This window comes from Apium graveolens, chromosome 2 (genome assembly GCF_009905375.1).
Source record: "Apium graveolens cultivar Ventura chromosome 2, ASM990537v1, whole genome shotgun sequence".
Lineage (NCBI taxonomy): Eukaryota > Viridiplantae > Streptophyta > Magnoliopsida > Apiales > Apiaceae > Apium > Apium graveolens.
Window position 1 is genome coordinate 27,514,161 of NC_133648.1, and position 18,957 is coordinate 27,533,117.

An 18,957-nucleotide genomic window follows, 5' to 3' on the forward strand; every position below is an offset into this window, starting at 1 on the left:
TGTTAAGCTTATCCGTCGAAGAACAACCACTTGTCAACGGATGAGAGATATCCATTGAAGAAGGAAAAGATGTAGATATTGAAAGTGACATAATTGTTGAATCTGTGTGAATTGATTTTAAGTGAGGTGACACGGATTCTTCAACTATATCTGAAAGAATTGGCTGATGATCCAACAAATCATCAAAAAGATGATGATCATCGGGATATGAGTGGGGCTCCTCCCTGAGTTTTAAGGAGGGAGAATCAGGAATTGATGTGAATATCATATTCACATCCAGAGAGAGTGATGGAGAGTTTGATGATTGATGTGTTTCTATTATGAGAGAATGGGGCTGTGACTCCACATTTGCTGGAGTCACATCAAGCTGAATTTGAGAAGGAAAAGATACAGGTGGATGTATCTGTGCTGTGTGTGCCCCCTGTGTGGAAACTAGGGTTTTAGCCTTCTTCTTCCTTAAAAAGGCTTTGATTGGTGAATATGTGGCTTCAGTGTCCCTCCCTCTTTTGTTTTGTGTCCCTGGTTGGGGACTATTTTCAATAGCTGCATCCTTTTGAGAGGATGCAACTAGGGATGTGTTTGACTCCTTTTGAACCACCACAGTCTTTTAAGAGACTGTGGCTTGGCTGGCTGGGGTACCACTCACCTCTCTCACCTTATCCTGGGGGGTTTCTTGATGTTCACCCCTCCCCTCACCACTCATACCTTGTTCACTCCCTTCAGGGTTTATGGTAGTTGTTACAACTATTGTCTTTTGGGAAATAACAGAGGTGGTTTTCTTTGACTTGTGTTTTGAAATTTTAGTTTTGGTGGCTTTGGTAGGAACCTGTTGGGACAAAGACACAGATTCCAATGCCACACTAGAAGGCAAAGAAACAATGGGGTTGGAAACAGTAGGAGTTATAGAAGTGTTTACCTCACTTACCTGTGGTGCATTCATTATTGGCAAATATATCAATGGCACCTGGCTGTTGAGGTTGATTCTCACAAGGTCTGCAAGGACCCTTTTCTCTTGAGCCCAGCATTTGAGTTTATTGCTCTCATTAGATATAACCAACCCTTCAGCAACATGGTTATCCAATAACATAAAGAATCTAGCATAGTAGATGTTATGGGGTCTATTAGCTTTGTTACCTAACCTGGAACCTAATTCTAGCATGACATAGTTGCTAAAATTAAAGTACCTATTAGAAACTAGCATATAGAGCATATTAACAAGAGATGAAGTTATGACATCAAAATTGCTAATCTTCCCAGAGAAAACCTTGATAAAGGCATCTCCAAGAAAACTTCATTCTTTCCTAAGGCCCTTCCTTCTAATACTACCTAAACTAGCATAATTAAAAGCATAGCTTATGGAATCTAACATAGCAGATACGTCTTTATCAGTATGTGGTGTCATGGCATTATTCTCAGGCAACTTAAAGCAAGACTGTATATCATCACAGTTAATGCAATAATCCTTACCTTTGAGAGAGAAGGCAATAGTCATATCTGTGGAGTTGAACTCTACAGTTGTCCAAATCTCCTCAATTACCTCAAAGTAAATGGTTGGGGCTTCCAGCATTGCATAGCTTAGTTTACAGTTTTTGATGAAGTTCATCATCTTGTGATAATCAGAATGGGCTTCATTCTTTTCAACCAAGGCTACGAAATTGTTCTTTTCATAAACAAATCCAGACTGAGACATAATTTTGACTACTGGTGTCATTGTTGTGAGTAGAGATTGCAGAGAAAAACTTGAGAGTTTTGGGAGAGAAAGAGAATAAAAATTGCAAGAAAGCGTAAAGTGAAAATAAGAATTCAATGGGCTTTTATACTTTCTTGAATTAGAACGTAAATAAAATGATTAAATGATACTTTTAAATAAATTACAGCCGTTTGAGAATAAAGAAAACTGTAGAAATTCTGAAAACTGCCTTTAATACAAATACATACAACAGTGTATATCTGTATCAATCGGTTAAGTAAAAGAATCAACGGCTGTGACTCACTTAAAGTAACTGATGTGACACTTCAACATATAAGGTAAATAGTTATCCGTTGATGATCAACACTATTTTATCCGTTGAGGGATAAAATTACCAGAAATGTATTTGTCTTTCAACGGATAATGAACATCCGTTGATAGAACAATTTTGGCTTTCAACGGATAGGGAATATCCATTGATAGAATAATTTTTACTTAAAGCCAACTTTGTTCTTGCAACAAATTCATTTTAGGCTTCAAGGCAGATTATAAAGAGGACATAAATTTATGAATAATTAAGCATACCTAGCTCACTTACTAATTTTGTGAATGTTGATTCATCAAGTGGCTTGGTAAATATGTCTGCAATCTGCTTTTCACTTGGAACAAAATGAAGTTCCACTGTACCTTTCATCACATGTTCCCTAATGAAGTGGTACTTGATGTCAATGTGCTTGGTTCTTGAGTGCTGCACTTGATTTTCAGTAATGGCAATGGCACTTGTGTTGTCACAGAATATAGGAATTTTGTCAACAGTTAGTCCATAGTCAAATAGTTGATTCCTCATACATAGTATCTGTGCACAGCAACTACCAGCAGCAATGTCAACAGCTTCAGCTGTTGATGTAGAAATATAATTTTGCTTCTTGCTGAACCATGACACAAGCTTGTTCCCTAGAAATTGACAGGTGCCTGTTGTGCTTTTCCTGTCTATTTTGCAGCCTGCATAATCTGCATCTGAGTAGCCGATTAGATCAAAACCATACTCTCTAGGGTACCAAATTCCTAGATTTGGAGTCCCTTTGAGATATCTGAAGATTCTTTTAATAGCCACTAAGTGAGATTCTTTAGGGTCAGCTTGAAATCTAGCACAGAGACATGTAGAAAACATTATATCAGGTCTACTAGCAGTTAAATATAAAAGTGAGCCAACCATGCCTCTATAACTTGAAATGTCCACAGACTTTTCAGCCTTATTTAATTCAAGCTTGGTGGCAGTGGCCATGGGAGTTTTTGCAGATGAACAGTCCATTAAGTCAAACTTCTTTAAAAGATCATAAATATATTTAGTTTGACTAATGAAAATTCCACCACTAACTTGTTTAACTTGTAAACCAAGAAAATAAGTTAGCTCTCCCATCATGCTCATTTCATATTTACTTTGCATTAACTTAGCAAACTTTTTACAAAGCTTATCATCTGTAGATCCAAATATAATATCATCTACATAAATTTGAACAAGTATTGTAGAGCCATTAACATTTCTAAAGAAAAGAGTTTTGTCAACAGTACCTCTTGTGAAGTGATTATCTAGAAGAAATTTTGACAAAGTCTCATACTAGGCTCTAGGTGCTTGCTTTAGTCCATAGAGTGCTTTCAACAGATAATACACATAGTCTGGAAAGTTTGGATCTTCAAATCCTGGAGGTTGGCTTACATAAACTTCTTCCTCCAATTCCCCATTTAGAAATGCACTCTTGACATCCATTTGATAGACTTTGAAATTGGCATGGGCTGCATAGGCTAGAAAGATTCTGATGGCTTCAAGTCTGGCAACTGGAGCAAATGTTTCGTCAAAATCTATTCCCACTTGTTGAGAATAGCCTTTAGCAACCAATCTGGCTTTATTCCTTATGATAATGCCATTTTCATTTATCTTGTTTCTGAATACCCATTTTGTGTCAATAGAACTCTTGTTCTTTGGCTTGGGTACCAGCTTCCATACTTTGTTCCTCTCAAATTGGTTTAGCTCCTCTTGCATTGCTAAAATCCAATCTGGATCCAATAGAGCTTCTTCTACTCTCTTAGGTTCCTCCTGTGATAAAAAGCTACTATACAGACATTCATCTTGAGTAGCCCTTCTAGTTTGCACTTTAGATGTAGCATCACCAATGATCAGTTCAAAAGGGTGATTCTTGGTCCATTTCCTTTGAGGTGGTAGATTAGCTCTAGATGAGGTTGCCTCAGTATTGTCATGATGTGTGATAGAATGTTGATTGGTTGAAACTCCCCCTGAGTTGCTGATCCTTTGAAAGGAATTGGGAGCTCTATCAACTGATGAAGTAAATTGATTATCAGTTGATAGACTGTGATCAACGGATGTTTCATTATGAACTTCAACGGATGATGCACTTTGTCTTTCAACGGATGTTGCATTGCTTTTTTCAACGGAAGCTGAATTATGACTTTCAACGGATGCAGCATTCTGTGCATTATCCAAAGGCAGATTTTGAATTCTTCTTGAGATGCCTTCTTCATCATTCTCATCTTCACTATCATCACAACATATCTCAATATTGTCAAATTTGAGTCCTTCATGATGTCCCTCATCTGTTAGTCCATCAATCTTTTTATCATCAAACACAACATGCACAAATTCCATGACAATGTTGGTTCTTAGATTGTAGACCCTATATGATTTTCTAGCAGAATAACCAACAAATATTCCTTCATCAGCCTTTGCATCAAACTTCCCTTTGTGATCAGGTTGATTCCTTAAGATGTAGCATTTGCAACCAAAGACATGCAGAAAGTTTAAAGTTGGTTTTCTTCTCTTGAATAATTGATAGAGAGTCATGCCTTTTGCCTGATTGATTAGAGAAATATTCTGAGTGTAACATGCACAGTTAACAGCCTCAGCCCAAAAGTAAGTTGGGAGTTTTGACTCTTCAAGCATTGTCCTTGCAACTTCAATTAGTGATATGTTCTTCCTTTCCACCACACCATTTTGTTGTGGAGTCCTTGGAGTTGAGAACTCATGCATGATCCCATTTCTTACTTTGAAATCAGGATGATTGTTGACTTGCTTGATATGATTGATAATGATTTCACTAGCTTCATCCTTTGATCCAAGAAAATAAACCCATGAAAACTTTGAGAAATCATCTACAATCACTAGGCAATATCTTTTCCTTGAAATTGACAATACATTGACTGGTCCAAAAAGATCCATGTGTAGCAGTTGTAATGGTTCATCAATTACAGATTCAAGCTTCTTGCTGAATGATACTTTCTTTTGCTTTCCTTTCTGACAAGCATCACACAGTCCATCCCTTGTGAATTCTACTAGAGGCATTCCTCTAACTAAGTCCTTTTTGACTAGATCATTCATTGTCTTGAAATTCAAGTGGGACAGCTTCTTGTGCCATAGCCAACTTTCAACTGGACTTGCTTTGCTGAAAAGACAAGTAATAGATTCTGCATCTGTAGAGTTGAAGTCGGCTAAATACACATTCCCTTTTCTAACTCCAGTTAGAACCACTTTATTGTCCTTCTTACTTGTGACAATACAGGCTTCAGAGTTGAAGGAAACAGTATTCCCCCTGTCACATAGTTGACTGATGCTCAATAAGTTATGTTTGAGACCATCAACCAATGCAACTTCGTCAATGATGACATTTTCTTTTGAAATCAAGCCATATCCCATAGTGAATCCTTTGCTGTCATCTCCAAAGGTTATGCTAGGGTCAGCTCTCTCCTTAAACTCTGTGAGCAGGGTGAAATCTCCTGTCATGTGTCTTGAACAGCCACTGTCCAAGTACCATAGATTCCTTTTTTTTCCCTGCACACAACAAAATCAATCAAGTTGATTTTGGTACCCAAGTTTCCTTGGGTCCAGCCTTGTTAGTCTTTTTCCTAGACTTCATTCCTCCTGCATCTTTTGACTTAGGTAACTTTGGGTCAACCTTGGTCTCAGATGTAGTTGGTTGAAGTGTAGGGTTAGTCACAGAATCATTTAGCACATTTGATTGAATTTGATAAGGCATAGATTGTGCAAACATGTTATTCCACATAGGCATATTGTATGGCATTTGAGGCATACTAAATGCAGTAAAATAAGGATTATTAATATATGGCATGTTTGCAAAATGTGCATGGGGGTTCTGATGAGACATAACAGGCATAGCATGCAGAGGTGACATAGACATGTTAGGCATGGAGGGATTTGAAGGCATGGGAGCATTCTTAACAGATTTGCAGTTATCAGATAGATGATTAACACTTTTACAATGCACACAGCTTTTTCTAAGAGCATACCTATCAGGTGTGTAATTGTTATGTTTATTAATCCCTACCTTTCCATTTCTTTTAGATTTTCTTTTAGTTTCCTTTTTATCCTCAACCAACTTGAGCCTATTTTTCAGCTGATCTAAGTCATGTGTCCAATATTCACCTTACTGGCATCTTTGGATGTGCTAGCTCCTTCTTTGACAAAGTTCTTGAAGGTTGAACCATCCTTCTTATTGAGATTTTTATTTTTAAAATTACTTGCATGTTTTAATTGATGAGCCTTCAACGAATGCTCTTTTTCTTCCTTTAACGGATAACTTTCATCATCCGTTGATTCCACATCCGTTGACAATCCATCAATTAATTCTAACTCCTTTTTGTTTTTCTTCCAGGCATCCTCACAGAATGATTCAATTCCCTGAACCTTGGCAATCTGAACACTAACATCCCTAGATGTTTTCCAGGCCTTGATTACCTCTTGCTCACTCTCTAACTGTTTAGGAAGAATTTCTACTTTCTTAACAGCTTCTACTAGTTCACTCTCAACAGTCAGGCATTTAAGTTTAATCTTTTCAAGCTCAATTACCTGATCCTCTAACACAACATTCCTATCACTTAAAAACACATTATTCTCTTTGATCCTAGTGTTTTCTTTGGCTAGTGATTTAAGGGAAACACGCAAATGATATAATTTATTGGACATATCATTTATGGCTTCATTGCATTCATTTTTAGAAAGCTGAGAGAGATCAGTAGTAATTACTGAAAGGAATATGTCCTAAGTCCAATCATGTATTAGGATTTAGGAATAACTTTTATGTAATCTGTTTTGATTTCATTGATATTAATAAAAGACTTATTTTGTTTTTATTACGGGCTCTATCTATTTAAGTGTTTAAATAAGATATACCATAGTTTAGAGTAAAGCTTTTTATGGATTATGATGAGATCATAATAGTGAGACCTAAAAGATGATAACTCTAAACTTAAATAGTTCCTGGTCGTAGGATTACTAACTGGTAATTAATAATCCGCAAAGATCGGTACATACTATGCTTGCTTCATTATGAAGGATGTCTGTTCTCATAGACATTTGTGTGGTGACACTATAGCTAGTATGTAGGTGCTTATTATAGAATAAGTTCACTGAACATGACTCGCACAGCTGAACAACTGATGGAGTTCACTCACGTGTCAGCGGTTGTTCACATAATGATAGTTGTACAAGTATCCTTAGACTTGAGGTCATCATAGTCATCTTGTGTACACTGAACTATGCTTTGGTTTAGTTCTTAGTCTCCAGGGACAATTATTAGGGCTCTACTGGGTATAGGAATTTGTACACGAAGATAGTGTATGATCAATAAAGGATCTACCCCTTCCAGTGAAGGAAGCGAATGTTCAAGGCTGATCCACTTATGCTAGTTCAGGAATCTCTGGCCAGAGTGAATAAAATTAGAAAGGAGTTTCTAATTTGCATAGAATTAAGCATAGTAAATGGTAAGCAAGTGATTAAATTAGATAGGCTTGACACGAGATCCATGCCTTGTATTTAATCGGCACATTGTAGGGTAGAAGGAGTTTATTGTACGGTAACTATTCACTGAATAGGTTCTTGGTATTCTAAGCAGTGAATTCATATTATCCGGATAGTCGCGATATGCTGAGAAGTATCCCTCACGATGTAGAATGAATGTGATTAATTAATTAATCATATTTAATAAATTAGAGAATTTATATAAATAATGATAAAATAGTTTTATTATTATTTATTTCTACTACCGGCTTAATATTGAACCTACATGGTCACACCATAAAAAGAGAATGATTTAATGGTGGAGTAATTAATTAATAATGGCTGATAATTATTTATTTATGAAATAAATAATTAATTGGCAAATTTAATAATTAATTAAATGAGATTTAATTGATTATAAATTAATTAAGAAAAGTTCTTAATATTATTAATTAAAGGATTTAATTTTTGGAAATTAAATCAAGAGAGAGAATTATTTCTAAAGTGTTTAGAAAAAAGATTAATAATTAAAAGGTGTTTTAATTATTAATGAGAATAATAAATGGGATAATAATAATAATATTTATGGGAAAATTTCAGCTGAAAATTTTGCCTATAAATATACTATTATAAATCCTATTTTCATTCGAACCCAAAAACCAAAAAGTTTTAGAAAACCAAATTCTCTCCACCTCCTCCTCCTCCTTAACGTCGTTTTCTTGGTGGATACCGGTGGAGTGCTTCACGTTTGAGGAGCAGCTGCTAAGGATCTCCGAACGTTGCTTTTGGATCGCATATTAAAGGTTAGTAATCGATCCCCTCGTTTTTACCACGATTTATATGCTTTTATTTGGATTTTATGTGTGTAAAAGTGTTTTACCATGCCTCCGCTACGATTAAAATCCAATAATTACCTGGTTGCTTGATGAACTAGTTTCATTTTCATCAGAATTAGCCACCAGGGCTAGGTTGACATATTCCATATCATCATCTTCATTGACTCCATCTGCTGCCCAATCATCTTGAGTGAGAAAAGCTCTTTCCTTTTGTTTGAGCAAATCAAAATACTTCTTTTTGTAATCAACTTGCTCAAATTTCTTCTTATCAGAGGTTGGCTTCCTACACTCACTTGCAAAGTGTCCACTAATGCCACAGTTATAACATTTGAACTTGGATTTGTCCACCATGTTTTTGTTTGGCTTAGTGAATTTTGTATTTTTCCTAAACTTCATCTTTGCAAACCTCCTGGACAGAAAAGCCAGATGTTCATCAACATCATCAGAGTCATCCTGACTGAAATTGTCTTCATCCTCAGCTACTTGCTCTTTACCCTTGCTTGATTCTGATTTGCTTGTGCCAATTTTGAGACTTGACATTGTCTTCTCCTCATTCCTGGCTTCAATCTTCTCACTGTCAGCTACAAGTGCAACTGTTCCTCCTTTTCTCTTTCCCTTTTCCAGCAGCTCATCCTGCTCCATTTCAAGTTCATAAGTCTTCAAAATTCCATATAATCTTTCAAGTGTGAAGTTCTTATAATCTTGAGAATTTCTTAGAGAGACAGTCATAGGCTTTCATTCCTTTGGTAGAGACCTCAGAAATTTTAAGTTGGAATCCTTGACTTGGTACACTCTACCATACAGCTTCAATCCATTTAATAGTTTCTGAAATCTGTTGAAGGTATCATTTAATGATTCTCCTTCTTCAAAGTGAAAATATTCATACTGTTGAATAAGAAGCTGCATCTTGTTCTCTCTAACCTGCTCAGTACCTTCACAGATGATTTGTACAGTATCCTAAACTTCCTTTGCAGTTTGACTATTGATGACATTGTCAAACATATCTTGATCTAAGCCATTAAACAAAATGTTCATGGCTTTCTTGTCCTTGCGGATTTCCTCCATGTCTTCAATAGTCCATTCTGCTTTTGGCTTGGGAATGGACTGTCCAACAGCAACTGTTGCAGTAGCAGCTGTGGCCACTTTGTGAGGGATGTGAGGACCATTTTCAATACAGTTGATGTAGCTTTCATCTTGAGAAAGAAGATGTAAATGCATCTTCACTTTCCAGTGATGATAGTTAACTTTTTCCGGGACTGGAATCTTTATACCAATATCCTTCCTAGCAGGAGGGTTCTTCTGTGCACTCATGATGTTAGCAGAATAGATCTTTAAACTCTTTGTATGTTAAGAGCCTGCTCTGATACTAATTTTTATTCCCAGTGGACTAACAATGAGATTTACAGAAGGGGGGTTGGATGTAAATCTCAAAACTTTTTCAAGTTTTGAGCAGTTTCTAAGGCTAAGTGTTTTAGTGAGCAAATGTGTGTGAATTGCTTGAAGCTAATACAGACAGATATATATATATATATATATATATATATATATATATATTCAAACACAAATGTAAAGAACACACAAAACTTAAAAACTTTTCTGGTGGATTTGTTGTTCCACCAGAGATGTGTTATTTCAGAAAATCTGTGATTCAAAGAATTAAATCACAGCTGCTTCCTAGTACAAACTAGATGATTTTCTCTCTGGATTTTTCTAAACAGCTCTGGAAAATTCACATCTAATTACTAACTGTTACTTGGTTTATATATATCACCAAGTTTACAAGTGAAGACAAAACTGTAAAATAAAATTAAAAAGGCTCTTCACATGTTTCTTCTTCATTTCTATATCCAATGTAATTTGGGTTTAACTGTTAATCTTTGAACACTCCCTTGTTTGTACCAGAATGGAAATGCTGCATTTTCTTGATTCCTCCTAGAGGCTGCCACATTCCAGTTTGTCTCTGTCAACCCATGTGCCTCTGTCAGCTTATGAATTGTCACTATCAACTGCTATTGAACTAAGCATCCGTTGAAGTTTTCATCCGTTGATGCCTTATCCGTTGAGGCTTTATCCGTTGAAGCTTTATCCGTTGATGCATTAGCAGTTGAAGTCTTATCCGTTGAAGCACTTATCCGTTGATGGATATTATCCGTTGAAGCTTTAGAGATATCCGTTGAAGCTTTGTTTCTTATCCGTTGAAGGTCTTCAATATCAGTTGATACTTCTTCACTTATACAAAATTACAAGGCATGAAATATTTACAATTAGCCCTCCTATTTGCATATCCACTAGTAGTCAACATGACTGATAATATCCTACACATCTAAGAATTACAACTTGAATCCAAAGAATGAAATGTGCTACAATACTAAACTTATTGCTAAGTAAAGCTACTCCTTCAACGGATAACCAAGATGGTCTTATCCGTTGAGGCTACAAACACTAGATTTCTACTTAAGTGTTTTGTTTAACTTATCATCAAACTAATACACATATTCCTAACAAAACTCTTCACCTTCAAACTGGTCTGATTTTCAACTTCAGTCTTCCACTTCTTGAAAGTAGAAAATACATCTGATTTATTCTTCAAAAAATAAACCCATACCTTTCTAGTGGAATCATCAATGAAAGTGACATAGTAGTGAGATCTTCCCAGTGATGCAACTGTTGTTGGACCATATACATCTGTATGAACTAACTATAACTTCTTAGGCTTGAGGGTCATCCATGATTTTGTAAAAGTAACACGTTTCTGCTTTCCAAGAACACATGGCTCACAGAATCCAACTTCCACATTCTTCAACTCTGGAATCTTCCCCTTCGAAGTTAACAGCTTCGTACTTTTTCACTCATATGACCAATCTGTTGGTGCCACAAAATTGAAGACTCGATCTCATCAACAACTGCATTTGCCTCATAGCTAGATTGTTCAACAATGTATAAAGTCTCCTTTTTCTCTCCACGAGCAATAACTAGATTCCCCTTTATAACCTTCCAATGTCTGTCTCCGAAAGTAACTCGATACCCTTCCTTATCTAACTGACCCACATATAACAACATCTTCTTCAGTCCAGGAATGTACATTATATCTTTTAACGTCCAGCTAGTTCCCAAAGAGGTTCTGAGATTAATATCTCCTATGCCTGCAATATTCAAAGTCTCATCATCAGCAAGACGAACTTTACCAAAATTTCTAACTCGGAAATTTATTATTAAATCCTTGCAAGGGGTAGCATGAAAGAATGCACCAGAACACATAACCCATGATTCAACCGAACATTCAACACAACAAATCAAATCATCGTCATCCACCACTTCTTCAACTATGTTAGCTGAATTATCCTATTTACTCTTTCCTTTAGGAGCCGCGGTAGCCGTGCACTGATTCCCGAAGTGACCCTTCTTCTGACAATTCCAACAAACAATATCCTTGCGCTCTTTGGACTATCCTCTCTTTTGTGACTTCGATCTGCTACGCCCCTTATTCTGCCCCTCTTCGAACTTTCTGCCTCTACTATCAGCACTCAACAAGGAACCTGACGACTCTCCTAAGTTTCTCCTACGAATATCTTCTCCAAGAATCGAATCTCGAACTCCATTAAAAGTCATCTTACCGCTCTCAGATGAATTACTTATAGCAGTGACAAATTCCGACCAGCTTTCTGGTAATGAGGATGCCAACAACAAGTCTTATACTTCATCATCGAATTTAATATCCACCGATGCCAATCTTGCTAGGATATAATTAAATTCGTTCACATGATCAGCAACACAATCGCCTTCATTCAGTCTAGTGGCAACTAACAAGCGAATCAAATACACCTTATTTGAAGCAGACGACTTCTCATACATGTTTGACAAAGCCTTGATCAAACCATAAGTTGTCATTTTCTTGACGATATTGTAAGCAACGTTCTTCGCCAAAGTCAACCTGACAACCCCCAAAGCCTGCTTGTCCAAAAGCTTCTAGTCTTCATCCTTCATTGAAGTTGGTTTCTTCACTTCCAGCGGTTCATGTAGTTTTTTCTGATACAAATAATCCTCAATTTGCATCTTCCAAAACCCATAATCTTTGTCATCAAATTTGTCGATCTTTACCTTCTCGTCTTCTGCCATCGCTCTTACTCGCCTGAAAACCTAGGCTCTTGATATCAGTTGTTGAGTATACAACAACGAAAACAAAACCCAAAGCGAATAAATAAGAACAAGAAAATAAACGACAATCACATAAGACAAAGATTTACATGGTTCGGAAATTTCTACTCTACAAGCCGCACTAATTTTTTATTGGTCTCTCATAATTTATTGTATTATGATTTTACAATTACTTGAGTATTTATAAGGGAAGAAATTAGGCCTAAATTAAAATTATAGTTCAAATCTGAAAAATAGACTAATTTATAAACTAATTTAAATTTGAATCGGAATAGTCTATTTTTATGGATTTAATTAATAGAATTCACAAATCCAACATATATAATATCTTCCGTAGAGTTGAAATTCCGGTGATGCACATGTTAACTTTCTTACTCGTACGTATCAAGTCAGATCAATTATTCCAATTATTCGACCGGTTGATGTATTAACAAGGAATAAAACATCATTTTATTAATTTCACTGGAGTTTCTAAAGTGGATACGGAAAGGGAGTGTTTGTAGATGCCATTTGCTTTTAACACTTTTAAATTACTGACTTCGGATGTTGTCGAGTTCCTTAGAAAAGTACAAGAGACCATTAATAAAAATATTAAGTTAAGACATAATAAGAGTACCGGCTCATCACAGTACATTTTTCATATGATATAATTTTGCTATTCAAAGTGATATTGTGACGTATTCTGTTGCTCGTTCGCGGGTATAGACTTTTATTTCTTAATTAAAATTAAATAATAAATAATTATAATTATTATAATAATGATTAATTTATACAAAAAAATGCAGGCATAAATCGGGATACATTTTTTTTTGTCACGCGTAAATCGGGATATATAGACAAAAGAAAATTGATAACTTTGAAACTGATATAAGATGAGCCAGAAAGAGACGCTGGTAGAAGCAGCGTTACGTGTGTTGAACACAGCAGATCCAGTTGACAAGGCAAAGCTTGGTGATGAAGTTGCTACAAAATGGCTCCAAGGTCTCATCATTCAACCATATGATCCTCATTCACAGGACTTAACTGTCCCAGATCGACCAGCAAGGCTTGACAAAGTAAGTTTTAGTTTGTGCACACCAAATGTTTGATTAAGTGTCTAAAAAAAGTTAAACTACATTAATTTGTTTTTTAATGTTTTAGGTGAAGCTAGTAGCTGCTGGTCTTGTACCTAAGCTTGGGAAAGCTGGTAACTTGAAGAGTAGACAGGCCATTGTGCATAGTCTTGTTAATACTGAAAGCTGGGCTATTGATTTGTCTTGGGTACTTTTTTTTAATCTCTCTCACACAGTCATACACACTGATTTATTGTGAAAAAGAAGTATATGAGAAGGGAAATGAAGGGTGTATGTTAAAAGTAGTGACATTATGCGGTTGAGCTTATATATCTGTTTGTCGAGTTGCGTTGATGTTTGTGTCTTGATTTTCAGTTTTTTTTTGTATGGTTGGTTTGGATGTGTGAATATTGTGATGTTCTTGGTCATTAATGGATTGTATATGTGTGGGTTATTGTAGGATATAATTGCTCGCTTTGGTAAGCAAGAATCTATGCCAAGAGAATTCTTTACAGACTTTGTAAAGGTGGCGCAAGATGAAGGTCGGCACTTCACTCTTCTTGCTGCGCGTCTTGAAGAACTAGGTTCTTTTTATGGAGCCTTGCCAGCTCATGATGGACTTTGGGACTCTGCGATGGCTACTTCTAAGGACTTGCTGGCCCGTCTTGCCATTGAGCATTGTGTTCATGAGGTGAATTCAGTTATATTTTCCAGTATTTTGGTAGAAACTAGATAGTATTCCATTTATAAAAAGGTATGGCCGGAATAAGGCTTATGTTCTTTTGGACAGCATCATGTTTGTAAGTCTTGGATAGGGTACACATCAGTAACAGTCGAGTTATATTACATTATCATGTTTTGACAAGCATGACTTTTACTTAAACTCTGATAAAAATCCTGTATATGTCAATTTCGGCTACCCCACTTGCATTATGCAGGCTAGAGGGCTCGATGTGCTACCGACAACTATTTCTCGTTTCCGTAAAGGAGGTGATGACCAGACAGCTGATTTACTAGAAAAGGTGGTTTACCCCGAAGAGATTTCCCATTGTGCTGCTGGCGTGAAATGGTTCAAGTATCTTTGCATGAGGTCGACAATTTCTGATTCTGTTGATGACTCCCCGGTTCCTGCAGACAGTAGTATCCTAGAGAATGATAGTAAAGTCGAAGAAAATGAAGTGATTGAAAAATTCCATGAGACTGTGAGGACATATTTTAGAGGGCCATTGAAGCCACCGTTTAACGAGGCAGCAAGAAAAGCTGCAGGTTTTGGTCCTCATTGGTATGAGCCCCTCGCCGTTAAGGATGTTAATTTAGAGTAATAAACTGCAATATATTTCTATGTTTACTGTATGTCTTGTTAGTGAAAGCTTATTATTCAAGTTTTTCTAAGTTTCTTCCTGCAAATTATTCTCAATAAATCTTCAGGTAAAAGCTTAAATCACACTGAAACTAACAGTCATCATAATTTATGTTAAATACATGTAGGTAAAAAGTAATCGCCATACTAGTCGTCACAGATGTTTGCATTATGTAATGAGTATAAATTATATGCACATTTTATATCGACCTTTTGTTTCGTATACAGAAACGCAAAAACCATTTCATATGCAGAAACGAAAAAAAACAGATACTTCTCAAGTCTATATACAGAATTGAAAGAACACGGGTACTTCTTAAGTTGCTTGGTTGTTTCTTGGTAAATCATGATTAATTTACCCTCTCTGTACGGTTAAAGCTCTGATTTCCCGCTACTGAAACTGGTAGATGCTGGGTAATTTAATGCCTCCATCTATTACATGCATGATTTTTATGCATCTTCTAGATTTGTTTGCCAATCAGATTGTCATAACATATTTTGTTTTGCCTTGCATTTTATTATCTTTCCGGAAAATATTATTATAAAATGACCAGCCTTAAAAATGGGGATCCATGATAGCAAGTACAATAGTACCCTATAATGTTATCCTAAACTAAAATTTGAGATATGTTGAACAAATAAGTAATCTAATAATATCTAGATGGTGTTTAAACACTAGGACATCAATTAAATATCTCATTTTTAGACACTATTTGTGCATAACCTGTCAATAAAAAATTTATTGCCCTCCTCTTTTACACATCTTTTGCCTCTTATCATTTAGTTTCTCTTTAATTCTAATTCAAAAATAATAAGGCACAAGCAGAAAGCAAATTGTTGGACTTGATATACAAAAACATTGTCCTAAATCAATATGACATTATATTTTATTATTATATCTTATATATAATTAGTGTGGGTTAATAAAGTCATTTAAAAACTATCCACCTTGGGTTGTACATAAGTTCAAAATACAGAAAAACTATTCATTTTTTTTAAAATTAGTTTTCCTAATAAACTTATATAATGTAGTTTGTTAAATAAAACTCAATATAATCATTTATAATATGAATTCTTTTTAGATAAAAATCTTATACAAATATCAAAAAACTTTATAACCAAATGAACAAATACATAAATAAGAAAACCTAAAAAATGTAAAAAAAAATTACATTAATTAATGAATACATCAGATATTATAACAAATAAACATTTAAATAAAAACTAAAAAAAAAGCAAAAAAATTAAATTAAAAAAATTATACTAGGTGTGAAAATATTATAGCAGAAATTTTATATTATTTACGTACATATGCGTAATTGAAATTAAAAAAAATAAAAAAAATAATATATAAAATATATTACATGACATATTGAAATATATTTTGCACGGTGTTTATATTGATATGAAACTAAGTTTTAATATAAAAAAGAAGTGTTATGAAAAATATATCATATTGAAGGTTAACATGAAATTTTTATATTATGAATTTTAGAACACGTATGTACTTAATATTTATATATATATATATTCAAATTATTACTTTCGTAAAATTCAAAAATAAAATAGTTCAGTTGTAAATAATTTTAAAAATAGTTTATTTAGAAAAAATAAAGAATTGTTTTGTATTAAAATATTATATTGAGTAAAAATAATAAAATTTTAATATTTGTTAATTTCATAGTATAAAATATATTTATATTTCTATTATACTATTATAATAGTTAATAAATTGTATAACAAACACGATAAATAAGAAATTAATAAATTGAACTATCAATATATATTTTTAAATGATATAAAATAATAAAACAATTATTATATTATATTATATATATGTGTGTGTAATACAAAAATTATCTTGATAAAAATAAATATAAATAATAATTAAGAAATTATTTGTTAATCGGGTTGAAATAATATCATTTTTTTACAAAAAATTGAAATGTGCAAGTTTGATTTAAAATATTGTTGAATAGATAATTTTTTTTTCTTATAATATGAAAAACACATTTAGATTATATTTAGGTATAAATATTACATGTATTTTATTTCTTTAAAAAAAAATAAATTTAGAGTATATCATCAATCACATAAAATATAAAAACAAGAAAAAAATATAATAATAATAAAAAAAACTATTATTTCAAATTGAATGCAAATATAATAAAATACATTATATATTATATTTATTTTATTTATTCTAATATTCCATTTAATACTTAATAACATGTATAATAAACACAACATATAATTAATTAAGAAATTAAACTATTATTACACATTATACAATGATATAAAATCATATTAAAAATATTATATTTATATAATACAAGTAACAATTATCTTAATAAAAATAAATCTAAGTAAGAATTAACGAATTATTTGTTAATCGGGTTAAAGTCGATCATTTTTTTAAAAACATATTTGGAATGGGTGAGTTTGATGAAAAAAATTTGTAAAAAAATTATTTTAATTTTTATCATATAAAATAAGAAAAATATTGAAATTATATTTAGGTATATATATTATAGGCGTTTTGTTTGATTTTATAAAAAGGGTAAATTACGGATTGTCTTTTAAAAAATTTAGAGTACACTGATTTTATAAAACATAAAAATTAGGAAGAAATATAATAATAACATAAAAAACTATTATAATTCAAAATTGAAAAACAAGTTAATAACATATATTTAAAAGTAATATTACAAAAAAATGTAAAATATTTTTTTTTCAAAATCATTGCTAAAATCGAAAAATTATGAAATATTGATAAGATGCAAACAACAAACTATTTTACAATTTTTCATCAAACTCCAAAATATTAAGAAAAGATAATTATAAATAAATAAAAATAACTACGTATACATATTATGTAAACTATGATTATATATTACTAAATAATATTAAAAGTATTATATTATATATAATACAAAAAATAATTTGATTTAAAATATTTGTGAATAACTAGTTTTTGTTTTATAATATTAAGAGAATTAACTAATTAGTTGGAGAAATATATAGATAAACTGTGAAATGAAAGAGTATATGATTTTTTTTTTACGAACAATAAGATTTTATTGAATATAAAATATAAGAACACAGGTCGGCACAAACTCCCAAACTGACAACTACAACCTGTTTCAGATTGATAGAATAGAAATATTCTTGATAAGCAATAATATTGTGCGAGGTGAGCTCTGGCGATAAGTACCACAATTCCAGATTATCTCCCACCGTATAAAAAATTCTTAATGCAACATGACAACGAATCAAAAACGTAACAACACATACACCAAAAAATTGGGGACAATCAATTACCCAAAAAAGATGGATACTGTATCAAGATCACACCAAAAGGATTTAGATCTCGATTTTATTGAAAACTATTATAATAAAAATCATAGTAAGGAAAAATGATACCACTTAAAAAGTATTTAATGATATAACATACAAGTAAAAAATATTTAATGTTATCAAATAAAAAAAGTCAATTTTATAATGGTATAATTCATAATTTTATAATATTTGTTTGACAGAGTGAAGTGCTATTAGATGGATGGGTCTACAATGGTACACCTTATAAGAAGTCAAAAATGTCAAATGATACCCACTCAAAAAAGTAATTTCCCTTAAAAAATAGGAAGAAATATAATAATAATAAAAAAATTATTAAAGTATCATGACAATTAAGTATAAAGATTGTTTTTTCAAAATTATTACTAGAATCAAAAAATTATAAAATATTATTACAAACGTTGATGCAAATTTTAAACAACTTTTTAATTTTTTATTAAACTCCACAAGTTTAAGAAAAAAAATATAAATAAAAAAATAATTACGTAAACATAATATATAATATGATTATAATATTCTATTTAAAAATTTATAATGTGAAAAAAAATCAAATAATGAAAGAAATAAAATAAATTATAACAGATATGTTATATTTTGGTTATTAATGTCAAATATAATAATATTATAATAATAACTAAATATATAAGTATAAAAAGTGCAAATTTTTAAAAAATACATTTTCATGAAAAACATAAAATTTA

At 32.8% G+C, this 18,957-nt stretch overlaps 1 protein-coding gene across 1 annotated transcript; it reads left to right on the plus strand.

Moving 5' to 3' along the window:
* Positions 1-13,079: 13,079 nt before the first annotated feature.
* On the plus strand, positions 13,080-14,924 carry LOC141707182 (uncharacterized). The gene is made up of 5 exons (XM_074510216.1): positions 13,080-13,186; positions 13,273-13,542; positions 13,628-13,747; positions 14,000-14,230; positions 14,478-14,924. Exons 2-5 carry the CDS (start codon positions 13,360-13,362, stop codon positions 14,859-14,861), a joined length of 918 nt encoding a protein of 305 aa, XP_074366317.1. The 5' UTR covers positions 13,080-13,186; positions 13,273-13,359; the 3' UTR covers positions 14,862-14,924.
* Positions 14,925-18,957: the final 4,033 nt, after the last annotated feature.